The sequence below is a fragment of the Cotesia glomerata genome, linkage group LG3, assembly GCF_020080835.1.
Source record: "Cotesia glomerata isolate CgM1 linkage group LG3, MPM_Cglom_v2.3, whole genome shotgun sequence".
Taxonomy (NCBI): Eukaryota; Metazoa; Arthropoda; class Insecta; order Hymenoptera; family Braconidae; genus Cotesia; species Cotesia glomerata.
In genome coordinates, this window is record NC_058160.1 from 25,651,798 (window position 1) to 25,677,225 (window position 25,428).

Sequence of the window (25,428 nt, forward strand, 5' to 3'; positions counted from 1 at the left end):
GAGCTTGTGATCGTCGCACACAATTTCATTAATTATATAGAAAATTTTTCAAATCCTTGATAAATAAATAAATAATATAAAAAAATTTATTACTTAATTTGCTTACTTTATTTCGTAAAAAATTTGTAAATAGTTTTAAATCCTCGGATAATTAAAAGATTTTGTCTAAATATTAATGTGTATTTTATTGTTTTAACGACACTACCCGATAATGAAAATAAATTTCTCTATTTTAGACAGATTTAATTAACCATCCCAAATCAAAAAAATAATTAGACGGTGTTTCCAAAATTGATGGAGTGAAAACTTTTGTTATATTTAATCACTTATTGAAATAAAATAATTAACTGATCAAAAATATTCATCAATTCATACTTGACCTCAAATTTTTTCTCACTCAGTATTTTATAGAGAATCTTTTTCTAAAAATATTCCAACTTATTTATTAATCACGACTAATGATTAAAAATTCAGGTAACTAATCTGAATAATTATTTGTAAAATTAGAAAATTTAAAGGTCACTTAAGAATGTCAATGTCACTTTGAAGTTCAAAACATTCTTTAATTATTCCGACAAAAATTATAATTATTTAAAATTATGAATTATAAAAATTAATTTTCATAATTCTTCATTGTCGTCAATTTTTATTTATAAAAATTCAATAAAATAAAAAATTAGGAAAACGGTTGACCCTAAAGGCCATCCGTGCAACTTACCGCTAATTCCGTTAATACCTGGCCGCTTTTTCCGAGCTCAAAAATACAATCTGTGTGTTGTTTTGAGCTTTTCGAACTCAAAAAGATACCTTTTCTATGCTTTTGAGCTCTTAGAGCTCAAAAGTCTGATAGAAGTTTCATAGAACACTATTTTTTGAATTTTCAAACCGCAATAACTTTTGAATGAATGAACCGATTTTTACGTAGTTGGCAACATTCTATGCAGTTTTTAAGCCTCATAAAGATTTTCTAAGTTTCAATTGGTCAAACTAGAAATTTCGGAGTAACTCCGAAAAAACACTTTTTTCGGTTTTATTTCGTTCACGATATCTCTCGAACGAATCAACCGATTTTGACCGGATTGGCGGCGATCTGCGTGGTTTTTCAAGGTTGAGAGCTGATTAGTTTTTGGAATCGATCGGTAAAGCCGTTTAAAAGTTATCCCAAAAAAACCACTTCAGAAAAAATTTTTTTTCCTATTTTTTTTTAGATTTCTCCAAATTTCTCAAAATCTATCAGTCCGAATCGGTTCAAATTAACAGGAAATCTAAGTTTGGTAAAGCTCTTTCGAATGGCACCAACCGCGATGAAATCGGTTCAACCGTTCAAAAGTTATAAGAGGTTAACATACTTACACACACACACACACACAGACGTAGTGACACCCTCGCGGGGATAGTCAGGAAAGCTTCCTAAGACCTCAAAACGTCGAGATCTGATGAAAACTCGATTTTCAAAAAACGGGGTAAAACCAATAACGATTTTTGAAAATTTTCAATTTTTTTAGCGGGAAGTTAAAAATATTTGCACAAATTCTATCAATTTAAATGTTAATAAATATCTTTAACAGCTAATAAATTCTCTTGAATAGATAATTTATTAATTAACTGTCACTAAATACTTCCCACAGAAACATGGATCAATAAATTATCCATTAAGTATTAATAAAACCATCCAAATCAAATATTAACCAATTTATGTATCAATGAGAGAATCAAAAAATATTATTGATTATGATATGATACGACAGAATATTAATTAATAATTAAAAAGTAATTACCAATAGCAGAGTCATAATAATCACTGTGCCGTCCATAAGTAAACTGCTCGGAGGTTTTTGGTCTTCTTCTGGTAACGGTCTGCAAACAAAAGTTATTTTAAAAACAATGTTTTTTAAAGCCGCGAAAAGTTTCAATAGAAAATTTAAAAACATTTATTTATTCAGTACAAATACATCTATCTAATTAGATAAAAGGTGCTTTTAAACTTTTATAATAAGTATTTTAATAAAGAGGGTTTCATTTTTCGTTTATTAATAGAATAATATATATTTTTACAACTTAAACTTTATTCTATCGAAAAAAAAAGAAATAAAGAAAGAAACGAAGTAGACATAAATTATACGGTAAAAAGTTACCACTAGAGATTCATAAAGTGTGTTAGCGTCTAAAACTTTTCGATCTTTTCGCTGCAGCGACTCTAATAAGATATTTTCTCTTATTGTTGACCCGGTCGTTTTTCTACATCTAAAAATTACATCCTCATATAATACAATTTAGCTAGAAAAGGTAACTTTACTTTATTTTTTGTTTTTAAACTTTGTAAACTCATTTTTCGAATTGTTACATTGAGTTTAACCGGGTTGAAATATGTTACAAGTATCTGCATTTGATTCAGTACATCTGACTAATATAAAAATATAACTATCCGTTTTATTGACCATCATGTACATGTAGTATCAAAGGCTTTTCGTTATTATCGGCTATAAAGTTCCTTCATTCATTCATTTCAGTTACTTGTCAAAAGCTTTTGTAATTCATATCGGAAAAACCAATAAAGTAAAAGATCATTTATTTATTTACAAATAGAAATAATAAAATAAAGATTTGCCGAGTAGAAGCCACACAGTCGTACTCGTTAGTCGATAACAAATAAATAATACCAACAGAAGCATACCGGGTCCGTTGTTTCGACGATAAATAATTGGTAAAACAATTATACCTTGTGAAACAAGTGTAGTGGTAATAAATATTAAATATCGGTACGGGGAGATAGCTTGACGGAAGACAGCCTGGTAACTCGGTTACCACAATTTAACTACCACTACATTGTAAATAGATGGTTAAGGTATGTAGTTACTATTATCGGCTTTTACAGCACCAACTGTATTATATATAATAATACTACACACCACAGCTCACCACGATTGTCTCATACCGCAGTTCAGACCCAGAGGGTATCGATACTAAGTTTTCCAATAAATCCGTTCCTACCTTTTTACAACCCTTGAAGTACTTTCAGTATCTAAGAATTTATATTAAAACAACTTACAACTTTACTCTTATCGTAATAACTATTATTAAACAGAGAATTTTATCAAATATTTTACCGCAGAATTTTTATTATTTCTTCTGTCTTGTGTATGCTCAAGAAAATATTATCTTATCTACTTTAATTAATTTTTGAAAGTATTTAATATTATTATTTTTTAAAAAACTTTTAATGGTAAGAAAAAAAAAAGTTTAGAAAATCCAAAAGTGCACGACTCATAATGCTCATTTAATTATGAAATATTGATAAAATAAAGAACGTGAAAAAAAATATATAAAACAGCTAAAATAGCATGGTAATGCGTAAGCGCCTCTAGTGAGGTAAATGTACACAATATATATAGATATACAGTCTTCTGATTTTTGTTTTAATTTATTAATTGTACATAAACGACACTGAATTACTAAGCCATTCGCATTCGGTGATCTACAATTCTCTCAAAGAATTAAAAAAAAAAAATTCAACTCAACTAATGTATTTTTTCGCAAATTACAGTGTTTCTGGAGTTTCATACATAACGGACAGGAAAATTTTTTTACCTATTTTAATGTTTTTTTCCGTTTCTATTGCACTAAATCAATTTTTGAAAAGAGTCAAATTAATCTCCATTAAATTATCTTGATAATACAGAGTAAAAAATTTTTCGTCAAATTTAACACAAAAATTTGTGTTAATGACTTTTTTTACGCAATCTGTGTTGAATTAACACTCTATTGTGTTGAATCAACATACTAAAATGTTAAATTCTACACACTAAAATGTTAAATTCTACACAAACATTTTTACACTTTACATAATGACGAAAATTTTTTACTGTGTAGTATGCAAAATATCTTGATTCCGTGAACTAACAAGACTATAATAATAAAAATGGTTGCCGAAATAAGGTAAAAAAAATTTTTCAATCGTAAAGCATTCTCTGATGCTTCGCATCATGAGTCGTGCAATTATTATTGCTTTCAATTTGTAAGAGCAAAATTTCACTGTGATTAGTTTTCGGTACGAAGTCAAAATAATGGATTTTAAATTTTATTGTAAGACAAAATTTTTGAAAACTTTGACATGATATAGTGTCGCAATTTGGAGAGAAGTTATGAAATAAAAATTCTGTGATGATATCATAAGACATAAAGTTCCGTCTTTTTAGACAGAAGTTTTATGGAGAAGTACATGTAATTTGTTGGAAGTGAAATTCTCGAAATTGTCACCTCTGGCGCTAATCCTATTGCCTTTGGAACAAAAACTACTTGGGACAGTGGAAAGTAATAAAGATCTGAGCAGTGTTGTTTACTTTATTTTACAAAAAAAAATCGCGTCTTATTATTTTGAAATAAAATCAATTTTTTTCGACTAAAGTTTTTTAATCTAAATTTTCATAATAAAAACTTCTTAAAAACTTTTTGAGGCACGGAAAAAAATGATTGAATATTTAACGCTAATATCTTCAAACTTTAAGATGTATAATTAGCTTTTAGAATTAAAAAACATTTAAATTTAAATATTCCGCAAAAAATTATATCAAGCTATCAATATTCCCAACACATTCATTTTAAATAGTAACTCAATTTTGCGTAAATTTAATGAAGTTTTTCTCAATAATCTAGCATGTTGGTTAAAAATAATTTAGATTATAAAAATTAAGAAAACGGTTGACCCTAAAGGCCATCCCTGCAACTTCCCGCCAATTCCGTTAATACCTGGACGCTCAAAGATCTTCGAGCTCAAAAATACAATATGTCTGTTATTTTGAGCTCTCCGAGCTCAAAAAGATACCTTTTCTATGCTTTTGAGCTCGGAGAGCTCAAAAGTCTGATAGAAGTTTCATAGAACACTATTTTTTGAATTTTCAAACTGCAATAACTTTAGAATGAATGAACCGATTTTTACGCGGTTGGCGGCATTCTACGCAGTTTTTTAAGCCTCATAAAGATTTTCTAAGTTTCAATTGGTCAAACTAGAAATTTCGGAGTAACTCCGAAAAAACACTTTTTTCGGTTTTATTTCGTTCACGATATCTCTCGAATGAATCAACCGATTTTGACCGGATTGGCGGCGATCTGCATGGTTTTTCAAGGTTGAGAGCTGATTAGTTTTTGGAATCGATCGGTAAAGCCGTTTAAAAGTTATCCCAAAAAAACCACCAGAAAAAAATTTTTTTCCTATTTTTTTTGAGGTTTCTTCAAATTTCTCAAAATCTATCGGTCTGATCGGTTCAATTCGGTTCAAATAAACAGAAAATCTAAGTTTGGTGAAACTTTTTCGAATGCCACCAACCGCGAAAAAATCGGTTCAACCGTTAAAAAGTTATAAGTAGTTTACATACTTACACGCGCACACATACATACACACATACATACACACACACAAACACACACACACACACACATACAGACATAGTGAAACCCTCGCGGGAATAGTCAGGAAAGCTTCCTAGGACCTCAAAACGTCGAGATCTGATGAAAACTCGATTTTTGAAAAACGGGGTAAAACCAATAACTTCCCGATTTACTTAGCGGGAAGTTAAAAATATTTAATAGCGATGAAGTATATATCGGAATTTTTTCAGCTCAGCTTATAACCTCTTCTTCCTTTTCATATAAAAAATAATTATCAAAAATATATATCATAGGTAGCATATAAATTTACTATATGATACCTAGATTTTACTGTCAGAGCCGATTTATCATTAATCTGAGCGATATCATCTACAACTTTTACGAAATACCCTTTTAGATCTTTTGATACCAATATCAGTTTGATTGATATTAAATAACTTGGCTCATATTTGCTGAGAAAATAAAATTTATATTTATTATAAAAGTCAATAGTAATTATAATTTATAAATTACAGAAAGATAGTCGATTAATGCAGTACGAAAAAGTTCAAAGTAACAAAAAAAAATTTGCTGCTTTATCGTTTTAAAATATACGAGATGATCGTTCATAGGTATAAATATAAATATAAATATGAAAAATTCGAATACCGGTGACCTACATTAAATATATATGTACTCATAAATTATAGAATTTTTTTTCGTTGGGTATATACCCGAATACTTTTGATGTAAATAATATCCGGTAGGAAACTAGCGGTGGGCTAACATCGGAAAATAAAAAAAAAGCAAAGGTATTTAACCAATTAGAGGCTACCAGAAGTAACCTTACTTTATTAGAAAGCATAAATAAATATCAATTTTTTTATTTTATTGTTTACTTTTAATTATTGCCTTTAGAAATAAGAGCTTTTGATATTTTGAACTGAATTTATGGATATTTGATATTACTTATGGAAAAATTCACTTAACTAATTAAATGATCTTCAATCAATAAAATTATTTTTGAAAATAAAAATCAGTAATTTCGCTACAAAAATTTTTTTCCTGGTTTTAAGATTCTTGAATTAAAATCTCAGTCGATAATTACTATCACTTCAATTAAAAATATTTTATCCGCTGTCGATATAATTAAATTCAGCGAAAAAGTAAAAAATGTTCCTTTTCTTTGGAAATTTACATTTTACCCTGATAGCCATCTTAACTCAAACTTTTATTCAATCTACTGCCGAAATTTGTACCCAACTTGATGAAAAAAGTTGCAAACCAAACGTTTTTACATAAGTTGTCTACAAGTTACACTGCAATTTGACGTCAAGACTTGCAGTACAAATATTTTATTCAAGTTGTAGTAAAATTGTAGTACAATTTAACTAAAAGTTCGGTGTTAACTTGTATTCAAATTGGGGCTGTAGATTTTACTCAATTTATTTACAACTGTTGTACTGTAAAAATTTACGGCAAACTTGATGTCAAGTTAACTGTAACTGATGAAATCCAACTACTTTCAATCAAAGCGTGGCTATCAGGGTAAATGCAAATTTTTTAATCGCTGTTTATCAAGCAGCAAACAGAAACAAAATGATCTGAACCAATTTTTTTCCTTAGAGTTTTTTCAAAAGGCCCATTTACTTTCTTTTCTTTTTCGCTATTGAACATTACTTTAATTGTATGAATAAAATATCTTTACTGCAGTTTAACAATCACAACTCAGCACAGCTTTTTAGATAATTAACACCTCGAGGTTGGGTTATGTATGTGTATGTATGTATGTATTTTATTCACCTTTCCACAGAAAATAGTCTGAAAATTTATTGTAGTGAGAAACAGCAAAAGGAAAAGAACTGCGGCGTAAATAACGAGCCAGAGCCATGCTTGAGGTCTGGATACATACAATACCACTAGACAAGAAAATAACCGTGAATCTTATGGCAAAAGTATAAAAACCAGCGATATACTTGAGCAAGAATACATACAAAAATGAGCACGAGTAACAAAAATTTTAAAGAATTTCTAAAAGCTTTTATAATTCAGCAGTCAAATATGCATGAATGCCCATAGATAATAAACGAAAATTTTATTTCTGGTGTCTCTTAAGAGCTTCTAACCTTTTTACATTGATATACTGACTTGACGCTCTTATCGATCTTATACTTAATAAAAATTAAGGGAACCGTGTGTACGGCTTAGTTCTAAAGGACTCTCATCAGTGAAAAAATAAAAAAATATTATTTTGGGTAAAAATATCTCAATTTAAAATTTTATTCCGTTTTTTATATTTATCATCACGTCGATTTTTTATTTTATAAGCTCTACTATTTTCCCTTAAAAATTTGAATTTTTTTTGTCATGTAACTGCTCAAAAAATCAAACGGAGGTTGATCGTGTACATTTATGTAATTAATCTTTTTTATTTTAGATTTTTTTTTACTTTGAGTCCGCTGAGTTAACGAAGCGGTTAAGAAAAAACCACAAAAAAGTTTTTTAAAAGTTAAAAAAGTAAAATTCACGTTCTCTGAACTACATACTTTATTATTATTACTAGAATGGGAAAAATTGAGAGTGAATTTGGCTGTTTATGAAGCGAATATATATTTATAGCTTGAAAAATAGAAAATAATAAATCATTAATATTATAACAAATAATTTTGTAAAAATAAAAAAAAAATATTGATGTAATTTTTTTTTTAATATTGAATTGTTAAGTCAAATTAAAAGCAAAGGTTGCATTAATTTTTTAAAATTCTAAATACGCTTTTTTTATTATTAAAAGAATAATAAATACTAGCAACCTTGCTGTCACTATGTGACTGCTGTGACTTGTGAACTATAAATAAATAAAATTTTGTTTTATTAAATAATAATTTTTGTTAAATTGCACGGTATTTTTTTAACTATTCACGTTTTTAAAGATATAAGCTCATCTCGATGTTACACTCATTAAGAGCTTTCATTTGAGTACCCACATGCATTTTGATATATTTTTCATATATACATATGTATATAATATATATTTCAAAGATATAAGCTCATCCCGATGTTACACTCATCAAGAGCTTTCATTTGAGTACCCACATGCATTTTGATATATTTTTCATATATACATATTTATAATACATATAAATATATGAAAAATTGATGTGGGTACTTAAATAAAAGTTTTTGATGAGTGTAACATCGAGATGAGCTTATATCTTTAAAAATGTCAATAGTTCACGAGATACACTGAGAAAAAAACGTACTACTCTTGAGAAAATTTTCTTGTCACAAAAATTTATATTCTTGATCATTTTCAAGAATATATTTTCTTGTCTCAATCTATCAAAATTAATGCCAACATTTTATTATCATTATAGATATTGATATTCTTCTGTCAAAAAATCAAAATTAATTTTAAACGATTCTTGAGCCAAGAAATTTTTTTCTGGACAAAATTTTTGTTTTTTTCTAGTGTACAAGGTCATTTCTTATTTATGTATCTAGAGATAGATCATTTTCGAATGCAGCCTAAATACTTATCATCATAAATTGACTATTGGTGAGAATGATATGAAATCATGAAAAGGCACAACTTCAGGTCAAGACTTTCCCCCTCTAATATAGATTTTTATCATGTTTATTCATTAAAAAAATTAAAAAAATTACTCCAGATGGTTTAAATAAATTCAAAATCATCCACTCCGCATTCACTCTGCTAATTTCTAACATTATATTATTATTATTATTATTATTATTATTTTACGCTTACAGAATTATCCAAAAAACTATGAGTCCTCGAAACTTGACATTTTTCAAAATCATCATCAAAACCATTCTTCTTAGTAGCAACTTGTCCACCTTCATCTTTAGAATCAACTTCAGCCAAAGAACACAAACTGTTGTACCACTGAGCATTGCGTATCCTACCGTACTCCTGCGGGTGGGTATTCTCGTAAACGCGATGTAGATCCTTGTTGAAGCTAAAGCTTCTCCGTATCGGCTGAAAGCCTCGGTTAATTACAGATGGTAAGTCAGCGCTCTCTCGAATAAAAGCTCCCAATATACGTCTCAGAGACGGTTTACGATCAAGCTTACTGTTACCAGCGCGTTCACCCGCGTCTGAAAAAACACCCGTTTTTTACACCCCTATTATACTTCTAAATGACAACAATGTGTACATCTATACAAATATATACATATATATAAACACAAAAATAAAAATAAAAAAAAACTAATACCAGGTGGATTTTGATCCGCTGAACTTTTTGGTGAATGAGCCGTAGTATCATTCTTATCGCCAGTTCCATTTTTAGTCTCGTCAATAGTCGGGCAAACTTTACTTTTTTTAGGTTTATTTGTCTTCTTAGTGGTTTTCTTTTTTTCTCCCTCTTTTTTTAGAGTCATCTTGAAAATAATTGTAGTTGTTACGATGCACTTAAAACACTTGACTGCACTTGTAGTATTGACAACATCACAATCTGATATCGCTATCAAACTTTTGTATAATATAATAAAAATACACACTCATAACTCATAACTCAACACTGCTTCACTTTATGTGTAGATTAATAACTTTACGTGTAAAATATAAGTGCAAGTATAACTATATAATATACATATATACATACACATCCGTACATACGTATCAATATATAATAGACTAATACATGGTTCTTGTTGTCGTTATTAATTAGTCATACGTACTCAACTCTGACACACTACTATTAGAGCTAGATTGTCAATTCAAAAACAACTACGTTCATTTATATCGAGCTTATAAATTTTTTAATTTAATTTTCTTTAATAATTATTTCAATAAAAAAAAATAATAAAATAGAAGAAAGCAAATATAATTTTTGAATTTCAAATAAAAATTACAAATATATTTGTAATTTGTAATCCATACAATAAATTTTTTTATAATACATTTATCTAAATATTTACCCAAGTGTTAAGAGTTTGTTATTTTCGTCACGTAATTACATTGGAATTTATTATTATGTAGAAGAATTTACCTACTTTACACATTAAATAATCTGGTACCATAAATAGACGAATTAAAATTATCAGCAAAGTATTTTGTAAAAAAAAAAAATATCTTATACTCTTCATATCTTGTCACATAAATATTTAAATTATTATTTTATATGTACATATACGCAATACTGTTAATTATGTAAATGCATAGTATGGGTGTACCAATCACATTTATTATTTCTATTATAAATATATGAATATATTATTATTTCTGGTTCATTTAATTAATTTCAAATGGAGTGTGATTGTCATGGTTATTTGGATAGTTAATTTATTATTTTATAAATTATTAACTGGTATATACTGTGATAATTTATTCACATCACTTTAATATTGAGTACTTGATTATAAATCAATACTGTCTCGATGATCATTAGTATTAATATTTAATAAAATAATTTATAAATTTAAGTAAAAATACTGAGCGTAATATTGTATATAATTGGGTAAACTTGAATAAATAACACGAAAGAAAAACTATATAACGTTAATTCAGGGACGAGTTAAAATGCCAAGATAGCAAGTGTTATCGGTTAATTTTTATCGCTCCAGGTGCAATGTCGTCGTCATCATCGTCATCGTCTAGCAAAATCCATTAGTTTAATTTTATTATTCTTCATCTGTTATATTAAACATTAAACAATATCACATGATTATTATATTATATCACATAATTTTACCACTGGGCTAACTAGGTTTTATTTAATCACAGATAACCACAAATAATAAGTAAAAATAACTAACGAAAAAAAAAAAATGATAAAAAAAAGATCCGGTGTCTGCGTGCACAATTAAAGTTCAACTAAGCAAGAAATCAAAGATAGGTAACCGCGTGGATAAGCACTTGATGGCGATATGGAAGGAGACGAAATTTAAGTTGAGTAAGGGAACATACTTACACTAAAAACATTACTTTGTACATGTATGTATTTTTAAATACCACTACTAGTTTATTTCTTAGTCTTTATCTTTTGTCGGCTGTACACGTCTTATAGTCTGTGTATATAACTCTCTCACTCATTTATTTTATAACATCATTAAATCGTGCTGCGATAAGAAACACGCGTGCATTTATTTCACGTTATTGATAAGTGATCTATACTGTATGTGTTACACATATATAGTAGAGATATTATTAGAGTTCATCTGATATATTTTATAGACAATAGAATAGAATTAAAACGGGATTTTCCACAAAAGTGATAAAAATTATTTTTTTTTATTTTACTCCGAAATTTTTTTAGCAAATTTCACGAATTTGAAAATTTTTTGGGATATTAAAAACGATTTTTTTTTTAAATATCAATTTTTCGGAAAATTTAATTTATTACGATGACTGAAAAACTTGTCGGCATTAAAACGAATTCGAACCCGGAACCTTGTTGGTGTGTCTTATCTCTTAACACATCACTACGGCATTGACATCAATACTCCACGTGATCTATTTAAATATTTAATTTAATATATTAATTTTTCAATTTCTTTAAAAGTATTTCTGTTGATTTAAAAGAAAATTACTATGAAAATATATTTATACAGAAAAAAACTTTGAAAGTGTTTTTTGCAATAAAAATTTTTCAATGCTATTTTTCACTTTAATCTGCATAAATAAATTTTTTATTTAAATAAATAAAGAATTTTATATTATCAATTTGTCGCCCCCTACTAGTAAAACTTATACTCACATTTATGATATCTAGTATTAATCAAAATTTATAAAAAGTTGTAAAAATAAAAATAGCAGGCTGTAAAAAAAGTTATTAAAGTATTATTTTTTTATTATCCCAAATAAAATTATACTTGGTATTGCCAGGTAAGAAAATCAATGATTCCTACAAACAAGTAGAACACAATTGCATCTAGTGCATCGACCGAGCCTACAAGAGCTGTTAATTTCGTAAATTATTTTTTAAAATTAAAATTTCAAGGAATTAAAATTAAAAAATTAATTCAAGGAATTAAAATTTTACTGGTTGAAATTAAAATAAAAAATTAATTAAATACAATAGTTGCTGTGAATCACAGGCTTTGAAGACTTGGTATAAATTTGTCACCATAATGGTTTTTATAAACATAAGCAATAGAGGTCGTAGACGCGGAATATGTATTATGTTTTATTGTTAATGTGTAAGAAGATAAAAATAAAAATAAGGTAAATAGAGAAATAAATAAGCCAGGAAGAAGGATATTAGCGAAGGCGGATCTTCCGCATGAGCTGTTCATAAATAATCGTGACCCTTCCATTTAGTCGACTCACGCCTATTGTTCTCTTTTATCTTTTCTCTTCTTTCTTTTCTTCGACAGTGCTGGGTTATGTAGGAAGTGCGGATAGGAAGGGTGGGTAGATGTCTCCGAAAAAAGTTAATCTTGCATGCATACGTATATACGTACTTATACTGCTAAATATAATGATATTAAAAGGAAAAGGAATCGTCAAAAATTACTGAGTCTATGCATTCTTATACTCCTATCTATGTACATTCATTTAAATTATTTTAAATTAATCCTAATGGGGGTTTAACTATCCAGTACAGGTACCATAGACCAGATAATGTTACTTTATATCAGTACTTATATATATTGGTAATGTTATATGTATATTATGGAAATTATAATCGCGAACCTAGATCTAGAAACATTTATCAAAGTAACTAAAAAAAATTGACTCATTTTTTCTTCTCATGAAAATTTAGTAGTCTATGAAAAAAACCTCCCTAGCGAAATTTTAGAAATCGACAAAAAAAAATTAACTTGATTCAAGAGAAGTATTTTTGATCCAAGAAAAATTATTTTCAAAGGAACTGCTTGTATTGATTCAAGAATTTCTTGTCTAGAAACTCGTTTTCTTGATAAAGAGAAATTCTACAACTTTGATGAAAAACTGAACTCCCGTCAAGTAAAGATACATTTTTTTCCTTCAAGAATTTTATATTCTTGGTTCAAGAAAAAGTTTCTTCATTCAAAATTCCAATTGAAATTTACTTAAAATAATTTCCTAATAAGAGCGGCATGATAGCCGAGCGGACTAAGTCATTATCCCGTTAGTTCGTTCGTGCATCATGTCGTGAGGCGAGGGTTCGAGCCCCGACGGTTGTTCGAATAGTTCCAACACCAACCGTCGGAGATCGCTCCGGTAGCCGACTGTACTGGCATGGGTTTTCTCTGTGGTTTTCCCATCGCCACTATTCCAAAAACCGATAGAAAGTGGTGAGGAATAGGGTAAATACAGTACAGAAAGCACAAGTCGGTCCACAGCCGCATTGAGAATAGAATTATGTGCGAAATGATATGTTGATTATAAAAAGCGGAGAACATGTTGATAATAAAAAGTGGAGAATATGTTGATTATAAAAAGAGCGGAGAACATGTTGATAATAAAAGAGTTGAAAGATTGTGTTGATAATATAGAGCGGAGCATATGTTGATAATAAAGAGTTGAAAAAGACTATATGCGGAGAAGCTGAGACAATTAGCCTTGTAAAAACCAGAAAACGGTATACAAGTAAAACTCATAATTATAATAATAATTTCCTAATAAAAATAAAAATTTTTATAAAAACTTGAAATCCTTTGAGCGTAATAAAAAAATTAATAATCTTAAGAAGAGTTTTTTGTAAACCGCCCGAAAATTGATTGAAATTTTTCACTGTTAATGTTTTAAGAAGTTTTTTATGCTATTAATCAAAAATTTTAATTTTAAATTATCGAGTTACAAAAATACTACACTAAATAATATTACTTGATTCAAGAGAAATATTTTTGATCCAAGAAAAATTATTTTGAAAGGAACTGCATGTATTGATTCAAAAATTTCTTGTCTAGATCGATACATGTCTACGTTACAATCAAATTCTACTACTTTTATTCAATCGATACAATCAGATTCTCCATCGAAAAACAGAACTCCCTTCAACTAAAAATACATTTTTTTCCTTCAAGAATTTTATATTCTTGGTTCAAGAAAAAATTTCTTCATTAAAAATTCCAATAAATACTTTAAAACAAATATTCTCTTTCAATTAAATCTAAAAAGTATTTAAGATTTACTTTTAAAGATATAGAAAATAAAAGTAATCTAAAGATTGTTAGTATTCTTGAAATAAGCTGGTACTAACTTGAATCAATGTTACGGTCTATATTTATTCAAGAGAAAGGAATTTTTGAATGAAATATAAGTTATCTTGTTTGAGGATAATATATTGTTTCATTCCAAACTAAAATTCTCGAATGAAGAATTCTTTCTTTTCATCGCAGAATTGTATGTTCTTGATTCAAGAGTGAAGTTATTGAATGAAGAGAACTGAATATCTTGACACAAGAGTAAAATTTCCAAAATAACATTTCTCTTGAATCAAGTAATTTTTTTTTTAGCGTAGAAATTCTGTCGTTGAAATGACGTCACGATTTGAAGATTATGGCACGTTCTAAAGAGATTGATTACGCTGGTAAACAGGCGTTCCTTGCGAAACGATATATTATGTGTGAGGTTTAGAATATATCATAGCATCTCAGACAAGTTCTCGAGATTTCAGACAAGGGTGAATGTTGACCCAACAGACGTAAAGGTTGACATTACCTTAAGTTTGAACATTGAGATTTGTCTCAAACCACACGGTGTCATTTTTTATATTTATATAGAATTAAGAGTTTTAAGGAGATCCACGCGAAGTAGTCAAATTTTTAAAGCTTCCTGAAAATTTGTAAATTCAATCTACGTAGCCTAATAATTAATAAAAAAATAAAAAAAACAGTAGATTTCCGGGATATTTAATTAAATAACTAGGTTTGAAGATTGTAATTTTTACATGTGGGTAAATGGAGATTCCACCAGCCGTGTATTTGGTTAAGAATTTAGTACAATTAACGATTTAAAAAAAAATTTATTTTCATTGAATTTTATTGAAAAAATAATAAGCTTTCGATTAAAACAATAAAAAAAGTAGGTTTCCGAACGTATTACGGAAATATATTATATTTTTTATGAAAAACCACAAGAAACTTCCGTTCTTTGAAGTCTTGTATTTGACTTGGCAACACCGCTTGCCCAATTATCCGGCGCACAAGTACCTGCGGTTTTTTAAATGCTAGAAGATCTTAGTCATTTTAGTTAGACAGCAAACATAAAAAAATTTGAAGATTAGGGAACTCTTGCGGTGTTGTCAAGTGTATACCGGTAATTCACAGTGCTATATTTTTTATTGGTCAATTAAATGTTAATAATTATTATTATTATTATGCTTTACTTGTACACCCCTCGGTTTTTACAAGGCTGATTCCTCTTTTTTCTCCTAGCTCTACGCTTTTTCTATCTCATATTGGACCTCAGCAAGTCTCACCCAACACTTCATTTCTACTTTTTTAATTTTTGCAGCTGTGGACCGATTTGTGCTTTCTGTACCGTATTCACCCTGAACCTCCCCTTCTCAGGCTGTTGGAACAGAATCATGGGGAAACCACAGAGAAAACCCATGATAGTACAGTCGGAGCTGGGCTAAGTCTACAGTGATTGATAAGAAACTCTTCTTTATCGACCACTGGAGCATTAGGCCCCTCTCCTAGTGTGCAGAGATCCCTCGCGCTAGCCAACGCTGACTAAAGTGGTCACCCATTCAAGTTGTTGCTTAAATGTGTGATCGCCCAAGTCAGACATGTACCGCCCGGCTATCTCTGCCACTTCCAGAAGCTGGCAACGTAACGTAACGCACTTATTTTTAATTATAATCACTGAATAATATTGGTGCGTGCTGGGATCGAACCCGGGCCCCACTCTTTCGAAAAGCGAGCACCGAGCCGACCAGGCCATTGCCAACCTCTAAATGTTAATAATTATTTAATGAGTAAATTTTTCGGAAATTTCCTAAAAAATGTTATTAATTAAGGAAGTACGAGCACCAAGACAACTTTTGATGAAAGGCTTGATTTTTTTAAATATAAAGTTTAAATATGTCTAAATAAACATTTCGAAGGTTCCGAAGATTGATTGTTGTCAGTCCATTTATTCAAAAGATATCGAAAATTTGAAGGAGATTTATTTATTTATTTATTTCATATACAATGAGATTTCCCGATTATTTAAATAAATAATTAACTTTGAAGTTGAGCAATTTAACATTGGTCTTATGGGGTAACCTCCAAACATTGATACATTTCTGTACTTTTCTCGTAAAACTGTCGGTGAATATTTTTAAAAAACTTATGGATAAAAGTAAATATATTAGTGATAAATTTAATTCAAAAAAATTTACACTTGCCCGGCTAATTAAAGTGTATCTTAATATAAAATTGAGATGAAATGTATGTGGCATCAAACTATTCGTAACGTGATTGGTCGAATATATCATAAGCATGAAAATATATGCAAACTCTATAGTCAGGCGCACGCTTGCGCGCGCAAAATTCAATTCTAGTTAATTAAAAGAAAAATAAATGCCGCCATTAGCAAATGTTAAATGTATATCTATATATTGAGAAAAATCATATGGTTACTGCTCTCCCCTTACCGCGCTAGAGTCGATACCTATCCCCACCCCGCCTAGCACTCCTTAATTTAAAATTTAATTTTAAGATGTATAACAAAAGTATTTCTACGTATTATTTTTTTATAGATATTCTTTACACTAGGAGGATACTTGGATCTTTTTAATCTTCGAAAGTTTTTAGTTTGACACTAATAGCGTATATTTCAACAATTAAGTTGTTTGAAGCTCATATAAACAAATTTAAGACATAGTTGAAATAAAGACAAAACTCATAGAGCAGTTAGAAATTAATAAGTTTATTCTCTAGGGAAATTTGTTAATTTCTATTTGCTTATTCACGTTAGTATGAAATTGCTTTGTTTCTACTGGCTAAACAGCAATTGGAACTTTAAGTTTCGATGCAGTGATACGAAAATTCTATAATTAAAATTAAGCTTGGCAACGTTATGAGATTAATTTAGTACTTTTGTTTATAATTGTGTAAGTAGCACTTAATTAAAAAACGCAGTTACTCCACTAAAGTCTAAAAAAAACATATGTTTACTGTTTTAATTAAAAAGAACGATTTTAGAGTTTCAACGAAATAAAAAAAAATATCAACACTTATCCTAGGAACTTAGTGTTCTTCTACAGTAAGCTTACTTAAAGCGAACAGGTTAGAATTCAAGAGGCATAAGTTTCTTGCTTAAGTGAAGAGGCTAGAAGTCATAGATAAAAAAAATAATTTTTTTTTTCATGTTTTTCTAAAAGAGCAACAAAACTTCCTTTAATTTAAAAAAATGTTTTTTTTTTTACTCATATCTTACATCAATTTAATTATGTTTTTAATCATTTTTCACTGTCGATATAATACAATATTTTGAAATTTATTTGACCGCCTGAAATATTCATCGAACTTGAAGTTTAATAAGCCTCTTTAGGTGCCACAAGATTGATTGTTGTCAGTCCATTTATTCAAAAGATATCGAAGGGTGATACATTTATTTATACCGAAAAAGATCAAGATAACTTCTCAAGGTCTGAAAATATCACCACGTTTTAAAAGTTTCATTTTTTAAATAGAACTGATTAAATAATAACCCAACTATTGTGTTAAAAGTTAATTTTCTTAACATGAAATAAAAAAATAATTAAATTTTTTTAGGTCACCCTAATGTAAATAATAATTACGCAGTAGCAGGAAACAACAAATTATATTAGAAGAATCCTTGAATCGAACCTTTAAAACTAAAATATTTTAATAGTTCAATGTTACTGTTATAGTTATTTCTTTCTACTTTTTTAACGTGGTTGAATGTCATTAAATAGTTAGAAATAGCAACAGACGATTGTAATGATTGTAGAGAGTCACGCGAACAATTCTTGTAACACGTAGCATCGACCTCGAATTAATGCGCGAAAATATTTTAAATATCTTGTGATGCTGAAGCGAACATTTGTTTATGTTTAAAATTTTTTTTTTTATGATTACAAGATTTATGAATTCCCGAAATAATGATAGTAAATGAGAATAATTAAGGTAATATATATTAAAAAAGAAAAAAAATTCGATGCAAGAAAAATTAGTCGCTAGGGTGATAAATATCATTTAATGGTAAAAGTTTTAAATGACCGGCATAAAATTTCAGTTAAGTCTAAAAGTTGTATTTTTTTTTCAAACAAGTATTATATCTGTAAAAAGTTGGTCATGTAATTGGTAGTTTTTTTTTCTTTACTCGCTTTTAAGTAAATAATATTCGTGTCCTATTTTTTCTATGTACATATTGTGTTTATAAGAAATACGTACTATCTATATTATTTGAACGGTATGCTATATTTTATATACATATTGACATGAAAGAATAAGGTTTCAAGAGGATAGCGAAAAATGTCTTATAGAAAATGAAACGTTTGTTTTTTACTCTTTTTACTCAGTATCTTGTTACGGTGTTCATTGACAGATTTTATTAAATTTTTTCTTTATTGTTATTTGGATATCCCTGAGATTAATAAAAAATATTTTGACAAAAATTTATTACTTTAAAATTAATAAATTACTTAGAATAATTTCGATGTTACTATATATATTGAAAAGAACGAAATGCATAATTTGAATTTTTTTTTCTTATAAATCAAACTAATTCGTCGTTTATCATTTTCAAGATTCCGAGAATAGAATTATTCTAAATATGACATCGTTCATCTTTTCATTGTATTTAAAATTAATATCAGATATAAAAGTGAAAAGTATATATTATATAAGCTTTATTTGAACGCAAACGTAGAGACGTGCATTGTTAAAGCTTCTAAACTTTTTAAACTTCAAGAGTAAAGACTCTTTTAAATTAACTTTCAGAAGCTGGAAATTCTTCGAATTGATTTCAAAAAGTAGATCTTGTTACACGTTGAGAATTTTTCTGGCAGTTATATTATAGAGTCGAGAGTACTTTTACCACAGATTTTCTCAATAAATTTACAGGTAGAAAATGATTTTACAGAAAAAAAAATTCATTTCGAATAAACAGTGAGATTTATTTCAAATTTTTATTTTTATAAAATCAATATTTAATTTTCAAAAAATAAATAAAAAAAAATAGTCGATTTTAGTTTAATTTAATTGAAAGATATAAGAAAATTTTCACGATTACATTGAAAAAAAAATTAGTACGACGGTTGACCCTAAAGGCCATCCCTGCAACTTCCCGCTCACTTTGTACTTAAGCGCTCAAAATTACACATTACGTTTTTGAGCTCTTCAAGCTCAAAATATGATTCTTGTGTCATTTTGAGCTCTTCGAGCTCAAAACTCTCACAGCGGTTTAATAAAACACAACTTTTTGAATTTTAAAACCGCAATAACTTTTGAATGAATGAACCGATTTTCAAGCGGTTGGTAGCATTCGACGCAGTTTTTTAATCCTCATAAAAATTAATTATGAATTGATCGAACTAGTAATTTCGAAAAAACACTTTTTTCGGTTTTCTTTCGACAACGATAACCTCACGATCGAATCAACCGATTTCGACCGGGCTGGCAGCAATCGACGTGGTTTTTTGATGTTAAGAGCTGATTAGTTTTTGGAATTGATCGGTAGAGCCGTTTAAAAGTTATTGAAAAAAAACCCACATTTCAAAAAAATTTTTTTTGTAGTTTTTTTGAGATTTATCAAAATCTACCGGTTCGAATCGGTCTAAAGTATATTCAAAATCTAAGTTTGATCAAGCCCTTTCGAATGGCGCCAACCGCGAAGAAATCGGTCAAGCCGTTCAAAAGTTATAAGAGGGTCACATACATACATACATACATACATACATACATACATACACACACACACACACACACACATACAGACATACGGACATCATCGCGGAAACATTCGGGGAAGCTTCCTAGGACCTCAAAACGTCGAGATATGATGATAACTCGATTTTCGAAAAACGGGGTAAAACCAATAACTTCCCGATTTTTGAAAATTTTCAATTTTCTTAGCGGGAAGTTAACAATTAACTTAATTCAAAAGAAAAACTTTTGAGCAAGAAAAATAATTTTTAAGAATTTTATTTTGAATTAAGTAAAATAACTTTTTAACTAAGAAATTTTTTTTATTTGAATAAATTTTTCTTGATTAAAGAATTTTTTATCTTGATTTAAATTAATTTTATTCAGTTCAGAGTAAAATCGTTATAATACGATGTCGCATTAAAAAATGATTATTAATGTACAAATTGACTAAAAAGTTATAAATATATAAATTGATTGATAATTATTTTAACTTGTCAATGTTTTTAGTATCAGCATTTTGCCCGAGCAAAATTAAATTTATATAGGAATGTTGCAGCGCAAGCGAGATTCTAAAAAATACGTGAGCACTGGAGGGTTAATCCTGAGATCCATTTAAAAAAAATACTTAAATACAACAATTAAACCTTGAAATTATTTACAACCTAATGAATTAATTTTTACTAAAAAAATATAAAATTTTATGAATTCGTGACAACACTGAAAAAAAAGTATAAGTCCTATCGCAATACGTTTAAGTGTATGGCTTATACCCATGTTAAATGCGCCATCTGTATAAGTCATACGCTTAAACGTGTTGCGATAGGACAAACTTTTTTTTCAGTGAAGATGCAGTATTTTTTAGTAGATAAAATTTCTACTTAAATAATTAGTTATTACCTAAAAAATATTGTTTTTTAATTACAAAAAATAAATGGTGACGCAGTCATTAAGCAGATAAAATCTGTTGAAAAAGTATCATGCTACAAATTTGCTGGTTAATAATAATCATTAGTTCAAATGAGTAGTTCATTATTGTAATTAGATAAACTTGACACTCAATAAATAGTCCATGCACTTGGACTTATCAGGACAAACAGATATTATTTGGAAGTAATTGGCTACCATCCAATTGAGTAATTTTGGACTCAAAAAAAAGAAGAAACCGACAGATTTTTTTGACCGGATCTAGTTGGCTCAACCGCATTCACTAATTTGGAGTCGACTTTTATTTCGTGCAGTAAACTGAAAAAGAAATACTCTCTTGAATCCGGAATTTATCTCGGGTCATTTTTTTCAGTTAATTTTTAGAAGATAAATATTTATTCATTACAAAAAATTTAATAGCACTTTAACAAGTTGCATAAATGTAAACGAAAAAATTCATTAAGTTCATTTCTTTGGAAAAAATTTATTTATTTGTTAAATATAAATTATTTGTTTGACATTTTATCAAATATTTTTTCTTCTTTTTTGTAAATTTAAGTCCCAAAAAAAATATTAAAAATACTGGACAGTATATTTCAAGTTCTGTTTAAAAAAGCTTCCTCCTTTTCTGGTAGTAATTAGTGATGAGCAAAACAAGACCAAGACCAAGATCAAGACAGTCTTACTATCGGTCTTGGTCTTGCTTGTCCAGTCTTGGTCTTGGTCTTGCTCAAATTCTTGTAGTCTTGGTCTTGGTCTCGGTCTTGCATATTCAGCCTTGGTCTTGGTCTTGGTCTTGCTGAAATACTTGTAGTCTTGATCTTGGTCTCGGTCTTGCATATTCAGTCTTGGTCTTGGTCTTGTTCTTGCGTAATCAGTCTTGGTCTTGGGCTTACTCAAATAGTCTACTATTCACTTTCTTGAGATTGCTCTAATAAAATTTTTTCATGGTTACACATTTTTCACAAAAATAGGTTTACTTTAAGCTTCAAAATTGGTTTCGAAATATATAGTACTAAAATGCTTAAATTTTCTTAGATGCTTACGATCTTCACATATCGTCCTAAGAAAATGGTATGAATAGTTGTGAGAGTTACGAAAACTCGAAAACTTACCCTTCCAATTTTTGAACGCATAAATTGACCTTTTACTATAAAAAAAAAAAAATTAGAAAAACGGTAGACCCTGAAGGCCATCCCTGCAACTTCCCGCTGATTTCATACCTAGGTGCTTAAAATTGGACCAATGATGTTTTTGAGCTCTTTGAGCTCAAAAATACAAATTATGTGTTATTTTGAGCTCTCCAAGCTCAAAAAGATACCTTTTCTATGCTTTTAAGCTCTTCGAGCTCAAAAGTCTGATAGAAGTTTTATAGAACAATATTTTTTGAATTTTCAAACCTCGATAACTTTTGAATGAATCAACCGATTTTCACGCGGTTGGCAGCATTCGACGCGGTTTTTTAGCTTCACCAAGGATCTTCAAGTTTGAATTGATAAAACAAGGAAATTCGGAGTGATTCCAAAAAAACACTTTTTTGGGTTTTCTTGCGTTCACGATATCTCTTGAACGAATTGACCGGCTTGACGGCAATCGACGTAATTTTTTTATGTTAATAGCTGATTAGTTTTTGAAATTGACCAGTAAAACCCTTTAAAAGTTATTCTAAAAAATGTCGGAGTTATGTTACATACAAAAAACGAATTTCTTGCGCCAAGAAAATTTTAAGGAAAACGAAAATTATTTTAAAGCAAGAAAAAATTTTCTTGGCTCAAGAAAATGTTCTTGGCTCAAGAAACTTTGACGTGTAAAAAAACACATGTTTCCAAATATTTCGTCGAGGATATCTCTCGAATCAATCAACCGATATTTACGTTCTTGACAGCGATCGACGCGCTTTTTTGAGCTCTAAAAATTATTCTATCTCATCAAAAACGATCCGAAAAGAAATATCGAAGTTATGTGAAAAAACACTTTTTTGGGTTTTCTTTCGTTCACGATATTTCTCGAACGAATCAACCGATTTTGACCGGATTTGCGGCAATCGACGTGGTTTTTCAAGGTTAAGAGCTGATTAGATTTTGGAGTTTATCGACAGAGCCGTTTAAAAGTTATTCCAAAAAACGACCTTCAAAAAAAATTTTTTTCTTAGTTTTTTTGCAATTTCTTAAAATCTATCAATTCGAATCGGTTCAAATTCACAGGAAATCTCAGTTTGAGAGAACTCTTTAGAATGCCGTTTATTAGGTTCCGATCGGTTTAGTCGTTCAAAAGTTATAAGCGGTTCACATACTTACACACATACATACATACATATAGACATAGTTACATACATATAGACCGATTTTTGCAAAACGGAGTGAAAACACTAACTTCCCGATTTTTGAAAATCTTCGATTTTCTTAGCGAAGAATATTCTTGTAGATCCTTCTTTTCAGACAATGGCAAGGTTTACCGATGCCTTTTTTTATATTTAGTAAAATAAATTGAAAATCTTAAATACACAAAAAATAGAACTACAAAAGAACATTTGTAAAAGTTGTAACAAACATTCTCATATATCTTATTTACAACGGAAGTCATAATTTTTTTTTTTAGTTTGTTCTTGGTCATTCGGTCTTGGTCTTGGTCTTGCTAGAGTATGTATGATCTTGGTCTTGGTCTTAGTCTTGCAAAATCCCAAGACCAAGACCAAGATTGCAAGACCAAGACAGATTTTGCTCATCACTAGTAGTAATGTATGATAAGAAAAAAGAATCAGCAATTGTTTACGATGCAGAGTGGAATTAGTTGAATGATAGGATTATGCGGAAGCGATGAGGCTTAAACTGATAAAGTTTACTATACCTATTAATATACTTTGCGAAAGTGCCTGCAGGAAATTCTCAACACTAATCTGTATCAGCTGTATCTTTGGTATTTATAACAATAAGAACAACAGGAATAATAATAATAATATATTCCTCCACGATAAGAAACTCAGTTTTCAATTAAGTTTTTTTTAATGATCGATGATTATTTTTTTTAAATATTAAATTGCACTTTAATAAATTGAATTTTAATTTTTGACTCGTAAGAAACTTCGATCTGCCTTGTTAAAATAAATAAAACAATTAAATGTCGCAAATATATTATATTATTCTCAGAAATGAATATTTATACGGCTTTATTTAGATATACGACATATTTGACCTAAATAAATTCAATTCAAATAATTTTTATATTTTTAACGTGTTTACTTATTAGCAAAAAGTGAGAGAAAAACGCTTTTCCAAGCGCGTGAAGCAATGAAGCGTAATTATGAAGATAACTATGTTAATAGAAACTAGAAAGTTTTACACAAGATTGTAAAAAATTTAATTCGAGAGAGAAATTTTTGAAGTAAAATTAAAAAATGAAGAAATTTTTTTCTTTTTATCCAAAAATTTTATATCATTTAAAATTAAGTTTTTGGACTAATTATCTTGAAACAATAGTACAATTTTGAAGAAAATATTTTTTCTTAAATCAAGTAAAAAGATTTTTTTTTTACAGAGCTTGTCTTTACATAGGTCTTTACATAGATCCGATATAACAAAGGTAACTTTTTTATATGCATTTATAATATGTAATATTCTGGTTCAATGTACAGGTGCTTTACACCTCTATAGAAATGTAAGCCTGAATTAAAAATAAATAAATAATAAATTTTATTACCATTTAAGACCCAAAATAAAACCAACCTATAAATGTTCAAATTTAAAACACATGTTTATAACCAGACAATTTTTCTTCGTGGCTTAATCGAAGATTCATGTGTCGAAAAAAATATCGATCTTTCGTAAAACACTCTTTCGTGCATACAATTATCCTACTAAATTTAATGATCCATAAATTACAATAATATTATAGACTTGTATAAATTTTTGAAAAACAAACAATAGCAATAAATATAAAACTTACAATTTTTTTAATCATTTTTCTAAGTTTTCAAATTTTTAAATTATTTAATACAACCTAAGTACTTATATGTGCTTCTATATTTTTTTTATCACGACAAATAGCTGTGCCGAAAATCCAATATAGAATTGGCTTCTTGTTACACAACAAATATCCCAAACTAATCTTGAATAAGCAGAACATACATAGTAATAACAATAATAACAATAAACATAAAGTTAAAAGACTTACTTGGCCTTAAGCCAAAATAAAAATGTCTAGCTTGCTTATACATACATACATATATGAATATCTACATCGTCTGATAAAAAAAAGTGTGAATAATCGATGCAAACCCACAACACTATGTTCCTAGGGCAAAATACTCAACAACAGTAACAGTAATATCAATAACAACAATGTCAACGTCTCAGAGCGGTTTTATCA

The 25,428-nt window shown here is 28.8% G+C and overlaps 1 protein-coding gene across 2 annotated transcripts in view; it reads right to left on the reverse strand.

Moving 5' to 3' along the window:
• Positions 1 to 25,428, reverse strand: part of LOC123262104 (pleckstrin homology domain-containing family G member 5-like) — an 85,691-nt gene that overhangs the window by 58,093 nt on the left and 2,170 nt on the right. Inside the window, exons 1-3 of one of the 2 annotated variants that reach the window (XM_044724141.1) lie at positions 9,600 to 10,175; positions 9,131 to 9,480; positions 1,779 to 1,857 (exon numbers count right to left, since the gene is read on the reverse strand). In XM_044724141.1, coding sequence (XP_044580076.1) covers positions 1,779 to 1,857; positions 9,131 to 9,480; positions 9,600 to 9,765 — 595 coding nt within the window. In that variant the 5' untranslated portion in view covers positions 9,766 to 10,175. Of the gene's footprint in view, positions 1 to 1,778; positions 1,858 to 9,130; positions 9,481 to 9,599; positions 10,176 to 25,428 lie in introns of those variants that run through there. The other variant, XM_044724142.1, reaches the window with a different exon arrangement.